The following is an 18,832-nucleotide window of genomic DNA, read 5'->3' as shown; positions in this document are numbered from 1 at the left end:
CTCTCTCCTTATCACATTCTCTCGAGCCTTTACAATAAACACACGTGCAGACTTGCTGTATCATTTCTCATTCGAAGCGGAGTCGGCTGTACCTGGCTCAATCGCTCCCTCCTCCTAATGCTTCCCTCTCCCACCCTGCTGCCACCTCCATGGTAACGCGGGTGCCGATTGCCCGTTCTGATCCCTCTGGGGGCTGCAATAACTATTTCCAGTTAATTTGTTGCAGTGGGGGTGGCGGGGTAAACACTGGCAGTAAATGAGACGCCTCCTTTGTAGGGACAGTGTGTCGTGGCAGTGTGGTGCCGACGGCGTGCTGCTTCAGCTTTGCCCACTTCGCTGTTCATGGAGGATTTCATGATGGCACGAGAAAGTGGTCGCGGGGTTCCTTTTTGAGTGAACAGGAGAAAGGGGCAGTGGACCGGTCATGGCAAACGACTGGCTCCGCCTCTCTCGGCTCCCTTTCCTCACCCAGTGGATTGCCGTGTTTTTCCCCCCAGAGCTGTCACTTCACATTAACACAGTGGTGACTGCCAGACAGGGCAGAGGGTTGCGGTGAGGTCAGGTGCTGTCCAGTAAGCCAGAGTACACACACACACACACACACACAGATGAGTAGAATTCAGCCTCGTGTCAGCACAGATGGTCTGCTAGCCAGTTAGCGCTGTCGTTGACGTTGCTGCTGTGTCTCGGCCGTGGCATCGCAAGCGGGAAGCAGCGCCTTGTGCCGAAAAGCCCCTCGACACATTATCTCTGAGGAATTCTATTGGCTGCCAGCCGTCTCCTCAATGCAGCACTACCTCTTTATGCGTGTTCAGTTACGACTCCCCTGAAGCTTATTGTGTTACAAACGCTGTGCATGGAGCACATGTCCTTCTCGCTCTCTTTGTCCACTCGTTTGCCCTTTAATAACTCTATTTTACTGCATTACTGAAATAATGAAAATAGGCTTGAGCAGAAAGCTTGGAGGTTCTCTTTGATGAAGCTACTCGGTGCTCTCCAGAGTATACATGGTTGTGGAGGGGAGTGCCAACAAGTCCTGTGGTGTTGAGAAGCGTCTGCACAGCTGGCTGATCTCTAGGATCTACTCTCGTTTTTCTCACTCACAAAATATCTCCTTCTGCACAGAAAAATAGTTTTCACTTTAAAAAAATGTTGCTTCTTTACTGTAAGCATGACGAGTTGCTAATTGTCCCTCTTCTCTTGTCCACAGCTTTTCTGAAACACTGGGGTTGTTGGTGTGGCCAAATTTTCCCTGGATTTGACTGGTAAATTCAGAAGACTGAAGCCCAGGCTCACAGTCTACCTTTCACGGAGGCCCAGCCGTGAGAGGACTGAGGAAGGCACGTGGCGGATCATGACGGCCGACAAAGAGAAGGAGAGGGAGAAAGAGCGGGACAGGGACAGAGACAGGGACCGGGACAAGAGAGAGTCCGGTAAGTCGCGCCGGCTGGACGGGGACCGGGGCGACCGCGAGAGCGAGAGCTCCAGGCCTCGACGCAGCTGTACGCTGGAGGGCGGGGCCAAGAACTATGCAGAGAGCGACCACAGCGAGGACGAGGACAACGAAAATGGCAGCGCAGGCGGAGGGCTCGGCACGGCGGAAGAGGCCGGCAAGAAGGGCAAGAAGAAGACGCCCAAGAGGAAGTCGCGCTACGAGCGCACGGAGAACGGGGAAATCACGTCCTTCATCACAGAAGACGATGTTGTTTACAGACCCGGAGGTGAGTCCTCGTCTTGGCTGATCTCAGTGTGCATGGATACTCGAGACGCATTGCTGATGAATCCAAGATCAATTCTCTGGTTCTCAGAGAAGCAGTCATCTCTGGTGCAATATGCTGCTGGGGGATTGCAGATTCACCAGAGGAGCAACTCTCTCACAGCAGAAGCACTTCCTCCGGCTGGAGGCCAATACGTCATGCAATCAATTCCAAGTTGACCCATTCTGTGCTTTGTCTTGACCCAAGTCAATAAAGCAAAGTGGTGCTTCACTAGATGATGTGATCGTGACGACAGCCATGATAATGATTTCATCCCAACACCATCCGACTCACTGAACGCATGCGATCTCCTCTGGGGCCGAAAGGAGCTCTAGTTTCCTGGAAGGATGTTTGAGCTGCGCTACAGTGTTTTTATTACGTCTGATGCACGAGGCTAAAAGGAGAAGCAACCTTCTCCGCAGCTGTAAACACGGCCTCTCGTTCACCCGCTGTTTAGAAACGGGTTGTATTAGTGAGGAGAATGTCAACACTCGCTGTCGGAAAGAAGCCCGACGAGCTGGTCGTGTGTGGAGCGTGCTCGGTGCTATCCGCCCGGCAAACTAAATGATTGCTGCTGTGTCTTTTCTTTTATCGAGCAGCTAGCAGAAGGTCAAGTAGTGTGTATGGTTTGTGTGTGTGTGTGTGTGACGGGGTAGGAAATTACAACCAGTGTGTTATTGTTATTGTCATTGTCTTGTTATTGTCTTCTCCAAAGGCCTGCCTACAAACACATTCACACAAACACTTTTTGTCTTTTCAACTAGGAAAGACACGACTTTACAAGTAGGTGCCGTCAAACAGCCAGACCCCCCCCCCCCCCTCCCCCACTAACCATCTAGCTGCGTGAGCTTTCTGGCTAAATTATCTCTGTCTGCACTGGTATCAGCAGAAGTCCTCAAGCAAGCAGTAACTTAATCTTGTTGTTGCTCCCTCTCTATTTCTGTTTCTCTAACTCTCGGCAACAGACTCCATTGAAGCATGTTGTGCGCCGCATTTCATGTTTAATAGAGAGAGCACCAGCGCTTTGTCTCATACTTAACCATGCGGAGAGAGGGGGGGAGCAGAGGGGGAGAGGAGGGGACGGAAGCAGTCAGTCACATCAATGTAACGTTCAAAAGGCGCATAAACAAAGTCGACCGTCTCAGTGGATTAGCCCCGCCGAATATTTATATTTCCACATCCGAGTGCACAGCACAGCCAGTGTCTGGTTGATGGGGAATATTTATGTTTCCTGTCTTCTCCTTCAATTAGTTTGACAGGTCTGGAGCGGAGCGGCTTGTGTGTCACAACCTGCTCCCTGCACAAAGACGGCTGCCGTTCGATTGGTTTAGATTAGGGATGAGCAGAGATATGGGAGTGGGTGGCCCCAGCACTAGTACACCAGTTTGTAATTTACCTCCTATTGTCAATGTACAAGCTCCTCCACCTCAGCAACTGACCTCCTGCTGTCTCCTCTGCTCATTGTTCAAGTGATAATCCTCTGTGTGTGTGTGTGTGTGTGTGTCTCCTGCCTGGTCATTGGTAGCAGCCTTCTTGCAATCAGATTTGATGTGTGCAGCTTAGGCAGGCACAAAGCCCGCAATGGATTATGCTTTACTAAATGTTAAATCCTTTTATAGCCGTCTCGTGACACACAATATGTAAAACTAACCACCCCTGGAGAGGGATTTGCTCCGCCCCAGACATGGGAAGAGGAAAGAGTTTGTTGATGGTAAGCGGTGCATAATCAGAAAGAAATTGTGAACCCAAAAAGTGTTTTGATTGCTTTCGACACAGGGAGCTTTAGAAACATGCAGGCCTATGTCATCACGCAAGACATGACGGGTAAGCCAGTAGTGAAACCGTCTGCACACTCCCAATCTGCAGCCACCTTCCAATCTCTCTGCTCAGCCTTTCTATCCCTTGAAGATGGGTTCAGGCGGCTTAGTGCACATCGATTGGATGGGTGTGCAACCGGCCAGTCGGTGGGCCTGCAGCTAGCTGTAGCTCTGCTCCTGCTTTAAAGGGATGGAGGAGTGCGTCTGTGGTGTTAGCCAGGGGACTTTGTCCCAGGCCATTGGCGGAGTCGGCTGCTGGGGCGAACAGCCTGATGCAAACAGACATGCCAAATCGATCAGTGTCCTGTGGCTGAGCTCTCACCTTTTCCCCAGGCCTGGCCAGACACCTCCAGAGCCTGTTTGCTGCACTCGTCCACCACCTCACCCCTGATTATAGATCTTCTCTCTGGAGATTATACACACCACCATCGGTGGATCAATAGGAGACACCCTAGAAGCACAAAACACTTGTCAGGACACACACATGCACAGGACACTGATAACCAGTATTTCTGCACACTCACAAGTATACTTCTGCACGTATACATGCACACACACACCAACGCATATAAAGCATGCTTTTAACAGTCATAGACCCGGCTCCTATCTCTGAAAAGCACTCCTTCAACACACAGGCTGGGTCAAACACACACAGAGACTCATAATACGATCCACATTGCTCATCCCTTCCCTCCACTGCAGCTGGACTCTGCTTGGTGCTGCAGGCGGCTGGCTGCCATAGCATGTCTCCTTGTCTCCTTCCTTCCTAACTGACTGGCTGGCTGCTCTGTTTAAAATGGAGAGAGCTAATGGAAACCACCTGCCTCCCTCCACTCCTCCTGCCCTTCTATCTCGGTTTATGTCACACAACATGGCTGCCGCGGCCAACCCGCTGGGTTTCAGGACGACAATGGTGAGATTCAATCACGTCGTCGTGGAAGGCGATACGTTTCTGTGTTGTGTATAATACTGGCTAGTCTACGAAAAACACCTTGTGTGTATGAGTGTTGGGGGAGTTGTTGATATGGACAGCTGGCGCTTCTTGCTGCAGCCACAACAGAACCCTTGGGGGGGGGGGGGAGGTGGGGGTCGGGGGTCATATGCACACACAGTAATCTGGAGTATGTCTGACACACACACGTAGAGCTGGATAACTAGCCCTCCCTCTCTTCTTCAACCTTTTGACCAACTTTTAGTCACACGACAGCATTTTTTTTATCACTTAAGTGATACATTTTAAATGTAATAATACTTGTGTTTAATATACATTAAGTGAATTTTGAAAAAGTGTCAAATATAATTTCAAGTGTATTTTCCTTCACAGGATTCGTACAAAGTCTTGAAAGTTTGGAATATGTTTCATTTTAATCGTCATTTCAAGATCAGCAATACGCTTGAACTTAAATATATTTCTTTCAAGAATGCTTGATTTTCAAGACAATCTGGCGTTTTCATCAACCCATGTAAACCCAAAACATTTCAGTATTGTCAATGAAACAATAACGTTGTCATATTTGATTGCTACACACGGTCGATGAACCCTCGACTCCTCCCCCTACATCAGAAAGTAAAAGAATTGAATGAGTTGCAATGAGCACTAAAGTTTTATTGAACAAGTGTTGCAACTGCTGTGGATTTTGTCACTGCCGGTATGAATAGTTTTGATATAAAAATGTGAAATGCTTCCCTGCAAATACGTTGCGTCATTTTTCATTACTGGGTAGTAAAGGCCCTTTACTCTGGAAATTAGCAACAATTTAGTAAATATGAACAGCCGATCAAATACGCAAAGTGTCGACCCACATTGATGGCTGTGGGTATAAATTAATTCTGCATTATTTGTTTAAAGTTAGATGTGATGATAAAGGCTTCAACAGCCTTGAAAGTGCTTGAATTTGACTATTTTACTTTGTCTTTTGGAGTTTAATTTAGGGCTTTTAAAAATCAGTTGTAATGTAAGGTACCTTACATAACTGTATACATTTAAACTAGCAACTTTTGTGACGTTACTTCGTTTATTTCATACCGACTATAGTGAATGGCCCTTTACAGGAACACAACATTGAAGCGAGGTCTGTTGTCCTCTTGAGAATCCGTATAATGTGGTGCAGTGTGTGTTCGATTGGTTGTTCTAGAGTGGAGGCACCGGAGGCTGGAGCTCGACGAGCCGGCCACCGGTTTGCTGCTTCCAGTCCAGCTAACACGAGGGACAAGCCCTTGGAGTCATCTGGTCTTGAAACACAGCGGTGTAAATCTGTAGCCTGTCGCTAACTGAATAGATCTATTTTTAAAAAGCCCTCTCTGCTCGCTCATCTCCCCCCACGCTAGAGACTCTGGGAAAAGGGCTTTTTAGTGAAATCCAACCACCTGCCGGACTGCTAAATGAGAAAGCGTGGGCTAGCCGAGAGGGAGAGGAGGAGAGGGGGGCTGGGGGTTGTCAAAGAGCCTCTGTTCTCCCCATGGAGCTCAGTCAGCTGGAGGCCGGCCCTATTGTAGAGAGATGATGGTATCGCTTGCCAGGTATTTCCCACTGCTTTTCCAGTGAGAAGAAGGGAGAGCTATTGGGCTCGTGGATGACGACGGAGGAAGGAAAGCCGGGGAAGAATCAAAGTGTCTGTTACTCCAGGCTTTGACCCGGCAGGAAGTGGCACAAGGCTGACTTGGTCATCAGCTGGTCGTCCCTGCCCAGGCTGGAGCAGTAATGACACCACTTTCCCTCTGTCTCTTGGCCCTCGGGTCCCCTCACACCCCTGTGGTTCCATTATTGCATTCCTTGTGCTATTTAATTTTAGGATCAGTACACTCAAGGGGGGTATCTTTGTTAAAGCTGTGCACTACTCTGCTGTGTGGGTGTGTGTGTGTGTGTGTGTGTGTGTGTGTGTGTGTCCGTTTGCGCATTTGTGCTGTGCCCAGTTAGAGCCGAGCCCCCCTTTTAACAATGCAGGTGCGTCCTGCCTCATGGCTAACACGAACCACCTGCAAGCACGCTGAGACAAACACTCCTCCTGGCTTCATCAGCCCGCCTGCGTCCTAAATGTGCTCGTGCTCTCGCTGAGTTTAGCTGATCTCATGCCACACTCCCCCTCCCCCACCACTGTTTACAAAACATTGGCATGTATGACTGTGCTCACATTGAGACTTTTCCATTGTTGGCGGCTTGTAGAAAGAAAGCCATGCTGATGTTGTCTCCGATGTCCCCCTCCCCTCTGCTAGAATGCTGCAGCAAATTAAATAGCATCTTATTCGCTTGACACAAGGAGAGAAGGACACGGCTCTTTTGCTGAGGCTAGGTGTGTTTTAGATTAGACATGCTCGGCAGCCATTAGAGGATGGCTGGCTGGACAATGAGCTGCAGCTGAGTAAATTGGTGTGTGTGTGTGTGTGTGTGTGTGTGTGTGTCTAACAATGAATACTACGTTGCTTAAACTCGGCAGTGACAATGTAATTGGACAAACGGTGACCGCCGGGATCAGGTTTCGTGATTATCTCCCGGTGTCAACGTATTGAACTTTCTCTCGCTCTCCATCTTTCTGGGTGGCGTGGCGGTCGGCAGCGGATTGTCGGGTAGAGGCGGGGAGAAGAAGTTAAACTTAACAGCTGCAAGGGGAGTGAGAGCACTCTACTACAAAGGCCCTGCTGTGGCCCTCCCTCCTACAGCGAGGGCTACATCCATCCAAAGAGCACACACTTCAACCCGAAGAAAACTGCCCATCCCCCCACGCAGACCCCCGCCACAGCCAGACCTCTCGTCCCTCCCCTTTCCACTTCCCCACTTGAGCGAGGAGACCCGCTTCCAAATGCACAACATGGCAGGAATGTTGAACAAGCCAGGCAGACCCCGGAGGAACCGCGTGGTCCCCCCCCGCCCTCTCCCCTCTCCCCACACAACTTCCCCGAGCGCCGTTGCCTTCTCTTTTTGTTTAAACGGAAGAGTCCGAAGCTCTAACTGGGTTTTAACTTTCGCATTCATTGAGAATCGTGTTATAGACGCTCTGAGGCCCCTGAGGTAGTCAACTTTTAGTGCCCAGGGTGAATTCAAAATGTGCTTCTGACGTTCGAAGAATACACTCGCTTTGCTGTCTGCACATGATTAAACTAGAGCCGGTATTTTTTTTTTACCACCGCCTTTCTTTTTCACTCTTGCTGTCTGTTCTTTCTGCCTGCTGACGTGCTCTGGGGTGCACACACAGATATCTGGCCCCTCTCAATGAATGTGCCGACGAGGTGAAGGGACACTAAACCCTAATTCCCTCGATTTGACTCCTCCGAAACATGTCATCTCATTCAGATTAGTCTCTTTTGTTCTCGGCCCTCCCCCACTCCCTCCCTCCCTCTTGCCTCCTCCTCCTCCACCCGCTTCTCTGTCTCTCAACAGATCACACAATAGCACTGATGGATATTTTCATTCATGTTATCTTGTAAATGACTTCCAGGGATGGTGTAGAGGAGGGAGAAAAGGAGGGAGCGGGAAAAAAAGGAGAGGAGGGCAGGAGTGAGAGATATAATGCGTCACTCAGAGCCAGCGAGGGCGATAACCCCCCCCCCCCCCCCCCCTCCCCTTAGAACAGCTCATTCAGCCCACAGCAGATAACAAGCCCACCCTGGGGTTACACACACACACACACACGCTAACACACAGAGAGACACCGAGAGCCTCTTAAGCAAAACAAAGCCCATGATGTCGCACTCGGACACACCAGCCCCTCTACAAATGGTATCTTGGGTGTCAGAGCCATTTAATATCTTTGCCACCCCTCTTTTGCTCTGTGAGCGGTGAGATAAACCACAGCCAGATCGATAACTCCGTTGACGCAAACAAATAAATAACAGAAGACGGTGCCATCAGTCAGTGAAAAAAGCTAGCCGCTCGTCTTTTGCTTGGGAAAGTGCGCCTCGGTCCGTCCGCGAGGAGCCGCTCGGCATCAGTCATGGTGACGTGATCACCGGCAGTTTGCGTTGTTAGTGCACACGTCACCGCTCTGAATCAAAGCGGACCAGATAGTGTCCGTCTTCCTGGCCCGTGTGTGTTGATGTGAGCTGTGAGCGGCGCTCTGTCGCACCAACAGGCGGGCGAGTAGCTTGTTGCGTTGCTTCAATCGAACAGAAGGTCAATTTTCAGTGCGTGATGTATCTTTTCAATCAATTAAGTGTCAGTGGCTTTTGATTGGTTTGCCCGTTGAGCAAGCAATAACTATCTTTTACTGGTTGTTATCTCAACCAAAATAAATATATTTTGTGTTCTCCGTTTCGATCACACTTTTGCGTTTCAGCTATAATAAAAAAAAGCACACGGTGAATGGGAGACTATTATGCAAATTTTCCTTTTGTGGATTAAAATCTCTTTTTCTCTAATAATTCTGACCCGTGGCTGTTTCTGGAAAGTACTGTGCCGGGCTGAGCCGTAACCATTAGCCGTGTCCCCACCTCCTCCTCCCTTTCTTCTCCACAGAAGCGGCTGTGTGTTTTTGTCCTCTGCAACGTGAATGTTTTTGTGAAGGAGATGAGGGTTCACGACCCGGCCATACCACCAGTCACATTCAATTTAACAGCACAGCCGGTCACAATGTGAGGGGGCTGCGTTCAACACTTGAGGGTTATGTAATTTGGCAATATTTTAAAGCATGAGAGGACAAAAGTTGAATTTTTTTTTCTTCACCGCCATGCTAACATACATTTAACTGGGCATATATTAGTGCAATGACAGAAGTTGTCATTTTGTCGGCGCGAGGTACACTGATGACTCGCGGGGTGAAACGGGGTTGAAGCCAGTATTACTCACTGGTGTATAAATGGAGTGGAACAATAACATAATTCCCCTTGGGCGTAATGTTTGCTTTGGAAAGGCAACCTTGGAGCGCTCCAAAAGTCCTTAATCCTATTACTCGCATTCCAATTGAATTTGACTCAAAGAGAGAAATGTCTTTTCAGCAGAGGTAAAGCACCCAAAATCATATCTGACTGAGTCTGTCTGCATGAAACATGGCAGCTTTGGAACAAGGGAACATCTTTCATCTTTCGATCTCACGTTTCTTTTTTCTTTTCTCTCACTTGCAGATTGTGTGTACATTGAGAGTCGGCGGCCCAACACTCCCTACTTCATTTGTAGCATTCAGGATTTCAAGCTGGTGAGTACATTTTCACTTCCTGTCTGTCCTGTTTGATCTCTTTGTGTCCTCACACTGGCCTGAGGTTCACCCCTAATCCGCAGGGCAAGTGGAGAGCTGCACATTTTACTTACACTGTGGTAGCCTGATGAGGACTGACTACAAATCATAGGGAAATACGATATATAATCAATTAGTACCATGAGTCAGGTGGGGGAAAAAATCCCAGGGAGTGAATATTAACCACCTATGCGACACAGTGGCAGCGTAATAATGCTTGTAATGGGAATAAAGATGTTTGTCGATGCCCTTAATTGATTTCATGAAGGAGACCATTACCAGTTTAAAATGTATTTTTTTACAGCCTAATGTGGCCAAATTGACTCTTTTGCTGAATAAAGAAATCAATTAGTTTTTGATTTGCCGTTGAGAAAGGCTGACTCCTCGTCAGTTTAGTAAAGTGGTGCTTGTTTTGTTTGCAAAAGGACACCTGGAGTGTGTCATACACAGACAGACAGATGGATATTCACGTGCTCTATGTTGGTTAAAATGTGTGTGGGGGTGGGGCGGGTGGGGGTTGGTTGCATTTGAGTCTGTCTGACAGATCTGTCTTTATTTATGTTGAGGAAAACGTGTTTTACTTTATGGTTTCAGTAATGCAGTGAGATCACTTCCTGAAGTCTCCTCTAATGACGCACTGAACAGCTTTGTAAATCATGAATGTCTTCCAGCTACCTGCAAGCTATTCCAATTACCTTTAACAAATCTGTATATGATCTTTGAGGGCTGTTTTTATCAAACTAGATGTTTTTTTACATCTCAAGTCATAATCGTTGGCTACATATGGGATTTTTGTCAGGAAGTTGCTACCAAACAAGTGTTTGTTTCTTTTGACTCCGGGAATTTTACAATGTTCCCTGAATGCAAACCTCCCGGTAAGGCCTGAAGTCAATTGTTTTTTTTATTGATCCTTTGTCAGCTCTTCATCTGCCGTATCAGAATTGTTTATTTGCCAAGTACATTGCACATACAAGGACATGTATAAGGACAATATCTGGCGCGCGGAGCACATTTTGGGGCAGGCTTGCAGTAATGTGCATTTAATGTGCAAAGGCTACTGGAATATGTAAGTGAGGGTCTTTGATGCCAAATGAAGCGGCACCTGACCCTGCTGGAGCGAGCATCGCCCGTCTTTTCACAGATTGGTTGTCTAAGCAGAGTGCAGGAGGCTCGCTGAGGGGCGGCCTGGCCCCAGGGGGCCAAAGTAATGGCTGCCAACAGCTAGGGTGATGATGTGAGGTCAGCTCAGAGGCCACCCACAACACTTCTAGAAAACGTGGACTTGTGTGTGTGTGTGTGTGTGTGTGTGTAAACTAGGGCTGCAACAACGAATCGATAAAAATCGATTATTAAAATAGTTGGCAACGAATTTCATTATGGATTCGTTGTGTCGCGCGATTATTACGGCGCTCAATAAGTCACGGAGTATAAACAAAGTTGAGTTGAGCGCAGAGCGGCGCAGGGGAAACAAGAGCGGAGCGAGAGGACAGAACGCTGCGTTGTGAGAGCCAATCAGCGCTGAGCTGCTCCTCTGTTGATGACTCTAATTGGCTGCTGCTGCTCACGTGGCGCTGGATGCGGAAGTCCTTCACGTAGTCGGAGACATTCACGGAGCTAAGTGCGCCTCCGGGTGACGTTATGAACCAGACACCAGGGCGCTACATGTCACGACGTGTGTGGCATTTCCACAAGAGTATAACGTAGAAAACGTGGTTATTTATTCCGTGGCGGATAGCGGAAAATATTTTTCTACGGAGATAAGCCACGACGCCACTCGCTGTGTGCGCTGCGCGTGCAGACAACATTTAACGGAGCGGAGCAGCGCGTGCGCTCTGATCGCTCTTTTAATGAAGTATCGATACTAAAAATATGCTAAATCACATCGTTTTTAACGTACGGGTACTTCGTTAGCATCGCTACACCGTGCAGCGTGACAGCAGCAGATGTAGCGGACTAACATTCAAGCTAACCTAACTTCCCAAACGCTGTCGACATCTGAACGCTGATTGGCCGAGACGCGACACGTCCCATCAAAGATGTTTTATTGTAAAGAGCACCACTTCACATTTTTTCTGCGTCTCACTGTAATCTCAACGGCAGCGGGCCAGGTGAAAAAAATAATAAATCGGAACGCGTCTCTGATATTGTTCAGGGGGCCACATGGGGACCACTGCTCAGGAGAGGAAAGCTGTCAGTCTGTTTGTGACGGTTCATCACCATGGTGACCAGTGGGTCTCCAGGACCTTTCCATGACTTTAAACCAAATTTCCATGATTAAACATTTTGTGAAAACTCTGTCTATACGTGACAAAGTGAGAAGATGAAGTATTTAAAATAACAATGAGAATTCCAAAGCATACCGTATATATACCGTGTAAATTAACATTTGAATAAAACAAATTTGCATTACTTTTCCAAATATTTTGGGATTTTATTTTTTTTAATTACTTTTCTAGGCCTGCTAATAGCCATTTAAAAATTCCATGACTTTTCCAGGTTTTCCATGACCGTACGAACCCTGTTTTGAATAAAGGGTTGAAAATTAAAGTTTTTTAGTTTTTTTATCCGATTAATCGATTAATCGATAAAATAATCAACCGATTAATCGATTATCAAAATAATCGTTAGTTGCAGCCCTAAAACATATATATATATATGTGTGTGTGTGTGTGTGTGTGAATGCATTTGTGGTGGGTGTGTTGGCACTAAGTTTCATGTGTGAATACTTTTGTGTGTGAAGGGCAGTTGTTGTGTGAAGAAGGGTTTTAAGGTGAGCTGGAGGCCCTGCAGAGGGGAGGACTGCCAGGCCCCACAGCAGCAGGGCTGTAATCGGATTACTGCTAGAGAGTGCTGAGGACGGCAGGAACCCCTGCTCGTACATGCACACTCACACACACACACACACACACACACACACACACACACACATTCACCCAAAAACCCACGCACCTTCATCTTGATTAAGAGTGCCAGAAGAGGTCTAGGGCAGACAGAGGTAATTGTCCAGGGGGTGCGAGAGAATACTGGCTTCATTAGCTGACCCCTCGGTCTCTTTTCACTGTTTCTCGCTCTCTGTTGCTCCCCCCCCATCCATCTGTAATTAATGAACAGCCATCTGCATGGCTGCATGCGTCTGAGCAGACTGTACCCGTGTCCTCCGATGTTAAAACAACAAGCCCGGCTGGCTCTCTAAACAAGGACCTCTTTTTTCAACGAGCTCACGTTGTCGCTGGGCTACAAATCACAAGAGTTGCTCTCTGCTAGCGACGCGCTCTTTTTACGAGACCGGCACTAAATCCTCTTTTAGGATGATAGCTGATTTAGGTTTTAATTGCACTCATTGGTATAAAGTGCCTTCTAACCTGCCACCCTGCTCTCGAAGCCAGAGCACACACTCGTTTCAAATGTCCATGTCAGTGCACCACGCATCGGACGTCATCTCGGTCTCCTTATTTCCCATCCTCTCATCCCTCCTGGCCTCTGTCTCCGACCCCCACGTCTTCTTGCCGCACAAATTATCGATCGACCCCCTTCTGTGTGGGGGGGGGGGGGGGGCTTTGGAGGCGCAGCAGAGGGGGAGGACATTTTATCAGTCCTGGACCAAACAACCTCATCAATACTGCCCGCCTCGCACCGTCTTCTTCTTTTTGTCTCTCTCTCTTTCCCCCCTCAGTCTTTAGGTTGTACTGGTCTCACTCTTGTACTTTATCTAATGACCTGTGAATCCAATTAGCGGTGTATAGAAATCCTGAATGCAGCTATCAATCGTATCGGCGTGGGGAAGAACAAGTATTGCAGTCTGTCTCGATATCTTTTGCTTTCTTTTTTTCTCACTGTGATTCTGTGAGTAGTCGTGTGTGTGCGTGTGTGTGCGTGTGTGTGCTTCCTCGATGCTCCTGTACACACAGCGGAGTCATTCATTAAAAAGCCAAGCAAAAAGAAAATCCATTCTGCAGCATTATTGGGGTCAATTTGAATATTTAGTTTCCCTAGTTTGTTTACTCAACAATAGTGCCCACTGTAACCTCTGTGACATATTGATCCAGTCGTATAGATTTCACTCTCCTACCTTCCCCCTAAAATGTCTGCCTGGATACAGAGATGACCGGGAGGAAGCCATTTTAACCGTTAGAGGTATTAAACCAAGTCAGGGATGGAAGAAACACATATAGCCAGTTAATTACTAATTATCTTTCATGTCCATGTTTAAATTGTTAGAATAAAATGATAAGAACAACATTTAAAATGAAAATGTTGCATATTTAAAGCATAGCAACAATTTCACTACACGGTAAATGCTGTATTTGACAGAACAATTCAACATCAACGGTACATTTAGGTGAATTAGGGACTAGAATTGCACCTATTGCACAAAACTAGTCAACACAATGTGTGTTACGGTGTATTTACGGAAATTCTCTCTTTTCTTCCTTGTGATCAATTAGGTCAATTACGGACCAACAATCCTCCAGAGTGTTTCCCCACAAGGGCTAGTTTCAGTTTACAGCCGGTGCCATGACCTCGTAATCTGTTTACAATCTATATTTGATGAGAGTAATGCAGCGAGCCGCCCACCGTCGACGTGTGTGCGTGAGCTTGTGAGAGCTTGTGTGTACATGGTATGTTTGTCATTATGTTGACATGCAACTTTTGTGATGAACATGCATATATATATATATTTTCTGCATTAACCTCCACACTATGTGCGCTGCCTGTTGTTTGGAGAGAGGAGCCGATCCTCCACCTGACGGGACTGAGCACTGGACAATCTGCAGCCATATCTGCCCATTGACCCTGGCTCCACCAATCCATCCTGCTTTTCTTACCTAGATTGTCTCCTCAGTCTCCATTTCTCTCCCTCTGACTCATCTGTCTGCTTCTACACTTCATCCCCCACTCCTCTTTATCTGCTGTCACTCACCTCCCTCGCTCCTCCCATCCCGTGTTCCCGATGCTCATTGACCCCCCCTGCCTCCCTCTCTGCTTGTATCTAACCTCATTTGCTGTTATTGGCCAAGTCAGCTGTGTTCCCTCCCTCCCTCCCTCTCTCCCTCTCTCCCTCCCTCCCTTCCTTCCCCACATCCCTCTCTCCTACTCCCTCTGCTTACTCTCAGCATCCCTGTCTCTCTCCTTCTTTTGCTAATGGAGTGATTGCAGTGTTTCTCCCTCTGGGAACACAGGATTGAGGATCCCAGTACGCCAACATACACACCCACACACACAGTCTCATTGTCACTCACACACACACACCCACACACACAGTCTCTCTGTCACTCACACACACACACACACCCACACACACAGTCTCTCTGTCACTCACACACACACACACCCACACACACAGTCTCATTGTCACTCACACACACACATCTCTGGATCTCCCTGCTTATGGACATTTAATTAGATGCCATGTACAACGCAATTATCGTGCCAGGAGTCCAGCTCATATGTTGCAGGCCTGATCAGCTTAAAAGGGTTAGGGATTTTCTTTGTCATATAATCAGGCGTGTGTGTGTTTATGTGTGTGTGCGTGTGTGTGTGTGTGTGTGTGTGTGTGTGTGCGATATCCAATGGTTATCATGTTGTGTCCCTCATCTTGGCATCAGAGTAAGCGTGCTCTGTTTGCTGTGATGGGTTTTGCATTCGTACTTGAAAACATGCTCTGATGGAGTGTATTTGTTTGGGCTCACATTAACTGGGACATTTCAAATGTACGCAAAAATTAAGAAAAGTGTCCGCTGCATTGATTTTTTTAAAAGTGAACCTCGTCTGCATAATATTTGTTACATGCATCCCAGACGCTCAGCCAGCCACGTACGCTTTGATACATCTATAAACTATTTGACACAATCTCCGTGTGACGGGTGAACTTTTCTATTTTTTGTGTGAAAAGATATCCCTTAATTTCTGTTTTAAAGCTTATTGAACCGATTCATGGAAAATCCAAAATCCTTAATTAGCAGATAGCTTGGAAATTAATGATTTAAAATCAATTTTCTACATTTTCACTTAACATGGCACAAATATTTTTAGAACTATAATATAATTTGCATGTTTTAATGATTCGGAAAACTAAACCTGCATAATTTATCTTTTTATATTTAATTGACTACAATCAAGATTTAAAACCTGGTGCAAGATAAAAATCCCATGCAGTTTATATTATGTTAGAAACATACATGTTTAACTTGTTGGGATCGCCTTAAAAGATCACAATAAAAAATAATATTATTTATAACAAGATCATATTCACTCTATATGTGTAATTCCTTGTGTATTATTCTGCATGTTTGTGTTGGACAGATGTAACAGCATCGCTTTCCCTGTGGTCATGTACACATGTGTACACCTACACACACACACACACACACATCAAATGGTATTAGTCTCCCAGACAACTGCTTCTTGGTGCCTTTAGCTGGTGCTTATCATACGACCCTCTGAAATGCCTCCTATTCAAAGCCCATAATTAAAAATGTTTGATAAAGATGCAAATATATGTGCATAAATATGGATGCTCAACATGAACGGTTATTAGGTTTTCTGTGGACCCTGAGTCCAGTCCTAATGGAATCCAAAGTGCTGAGAATTAGCTTAACAATGAGCTCTCCGGGCTAATTAGCTTGCAGCTAGCTGTTCTGTGCAGAACACATCCCTTAATGTACAACGTGGCATCGGTACGTGGAGTTCCTCGGAGTTCTCCCTTCATGTAAAGCTGCAGTCACAACGCAGCGGCGAGTCAATGAAAGAAGAAATGTCAGCTTGTAATGCAAAAGCGTGTTTTTCTTTCTCCCAAACCTCCCTTATTGGTGCGGAGCCATCAGGGTGATAGGAGACGGTTGACTCGACAGGCATCACTTGTCATTGCCTCGAAGGCTGAGTCCCCTCTTTCTATCTCCCCACTTCTCCCTTCACGACCAGCCTCCACCCCGCCCCCATTGAACATTCTGAAATGCAATTATGGATCAGTGAGCACCGCCATCAGTCGCGCTTCTTGTTAATATTTATCGAGTAGAGCAGCAGCCGCTGAGAGAGGGGCGCTACCCTCATTAGGGGCAATTTTGTGTGTGTGTGTGTGTGTGTGTGTGTGTGTCCGTGTGTGTGATCCCCAGCTCTTCCTTTCATTCCACAGTCCACTCAGCTCCTTTAAGCGATCGGGTACATATTACAGGCGTGAACATGTGGAGGTGCAGCCTTTCACAGTTGTGTGTGTGGGGCTGTCTCACGTGTCTGCTTTCTGCGAGGAAGCATCTCTGACGAGGGCATCTGTGGCCGGCCAGCCCGCTGCAAGCTGTTTGATTGAAGCGTTCTGCCTGTAATGTTCCCCATTGAATCGCAGCCTGAAAGCAATAGAGCCGCAGCCGAGCAGCTACTAAACCCCGAGTGGCTGTTCTTTGTCACTCACCTACAAAAGGAAAAAAACGGACCAGAACATTGCTGCCGATTTTAAACTTCCTCACTGTGGTCGGCTGGAGCAGGTTAACACAAGGAGTGGAGTCATCTTATTCAATCTGAACAAACCAAATCATAACCTCTATTTATTTGACAACTAGTCCCCTCGCTCTCCTCCCCTCACACTTGGTGGTGAGCAAAAGATCTTTTGCTGCTGCCAGTATCAGGTGACTTTCCCCATTATGACCGTGTTGATTAATGCTCCTCGGTGAAGAGGTATGCACTCCCTCCCTCCCACTCCCTCCCTTTTTTTTTTTTTTACTGCCACAGCACACTTGAAATTTCATTGAGGTAAAGCTATTAATGCCATTCTTTGTGGTAACATGAGGTCATTTAGCTGAGGTGCCGGGTCACTCGCTGCAGCAGCAGCTGCTGTTTCTATGCAAGGATGTTCTTAAGCGGACACAATCTGCGAGAATGACAAGTGCCGAGTCCTTCTCTGGTGTCAGTTTGCAAGCCCGGTGCGTTTTTTGAATCGGATGGATACAGGCACGCATCTCTCAAACGGCTACACGGCTCCGTCTCTCTTTGGGAGGCAGGCGTGATTGATTGTCCACGAGAGCGCAGTGAGGAATAAATAAAGCAATACAAATGACGTGGTTGAGATAACAGCGTAGTTCAGACTCGGCGAGTGCAGGAGGTATAAAACCAAATCTACCCTCCCTCTGGCTCCTCGCCTCTATTCTCCAACGTATCCCCCCCCCCCCCCCCTCTCTTTTCATCTTTTTGGACAGATAACACTTTTTTCTCTCACCCTCACTGCCCTTCCTGTGCATTAGCTAAATGCTGCTATGGAAACTATTTGCTCAGCCAATCGGACGGTCTCTTTCTCTAGGATAGAAGATGGGAGGGGAGGGAAGTAGAGACGGACTGAAATCAAAATGGGGGTTTGTGTGTGTTTTTATGAGTGCTGATTACCTTCCCAGACTTAGAGGGTGCAGCCTCTGGATAGTGGGGGTTGATGGGGCTGAAGGGCCAGCCCAGCGGCCATAGCATTTTCATAAGACTCTTTAAAAGCTCAATCAATAGCCACCTCTTTGACCCACTACTGCTAAATTATTCAGCAGAGAAGCCTTTTGCCCACTCTTCCCCCTTGGACTTTCTTTAGTTTACTTTCACTGGCCTGGATGCATCTCTCACACACACGGATGCATGCTAATTCGTCAAGTCAATTTTCAGTAACGGATGACATTCGGGCGTTGCATATATATCCAAGTACTAATCCCCCCCCACACCCCCACCTTTGTTGTTGAAATATCCAGCGGCTCCTCAAACACTTTTCGTTTTTTATTCAGGCACATCACAAGTGGAAATGTCTCCTCTGATGTCTTCACTTTACGTCTGAAGCCAATTCACTGCGCTCCGGCGTGGCGCGTTACATTTCATCTGTAAAGGCAGTAGAACAAACCGGCGGGGCCCTCTTCCTCGGCACCAGCGTTGATGAGAAAGTGGGAAAACAAAGCGGTCAAGAAAAGCAGGTATTATTTGAAGCTCTCAAAAACTCAGGACTCCCAACCTGGTCGTTGTGTATGAAAGTAATGACAGGGGCTTTTTTAAATTACCTGACCAGGTCTTTCTTTGAAATGAAAGCAGGCGACTCCTCCATCGGGGGTTGCAGACTAAATTAGAGGTTGAAGTGTCC

General features: G+C 47.1%; 1 protein-coding gene across 3 annotated transcripts in view; it reads left to right on the top strand.

The window, feature by feature from the left end:
• The window catches only part of rerea (arginine-glutamic acid dipeptide (RE) repeats a), a 94,580-nt gene that overhangs the window by 22,636 nt on the left and 53,112 nt on the right, over window positions 1-18,832 (top strand). For 2 of the 3 annotated variants that reach the window (XM_056424264.1, XM_056424263.1), the window contains exons 2-3: window positions 1,211-1,721; window positions 9,629-9,699. In XM_056424264.1, coding sequence (XP_056280239.1) covers window positions 1,355-1,721; window positions 9,629-9,699 — 438 coding nt within the window. In that variant the 5' untranslated portion in view covers window positions 1,211-1,354. The remainder of the gene's footprint in view (window positions 1-1,210; window positions 1,722-9,628; window positions 9,700-18,832) is intronic. The other variant, XM_056424265.1, reaches the window with a different exon arrangement.

This window comes from Pseudoliparis swirei, chromosome 9 (assembly GCF_029220125.1).
Source record: "Pseudoliparis swirei isolate HS2019 ecotype Mariana Trench chromosome 9, NWPU_hadal_v1, whole genome shotgun sequence".
NCBI classification, from domain to species: Eukaryota; Metazoa; Chordata; class Actinopteri; order Perciformes; family Liparidae; genus Pseudoliparis; species Pseudoliparis swirei.
This window is presented reverse-complemented; position numbering and strand designations above follow the sequence as displayed.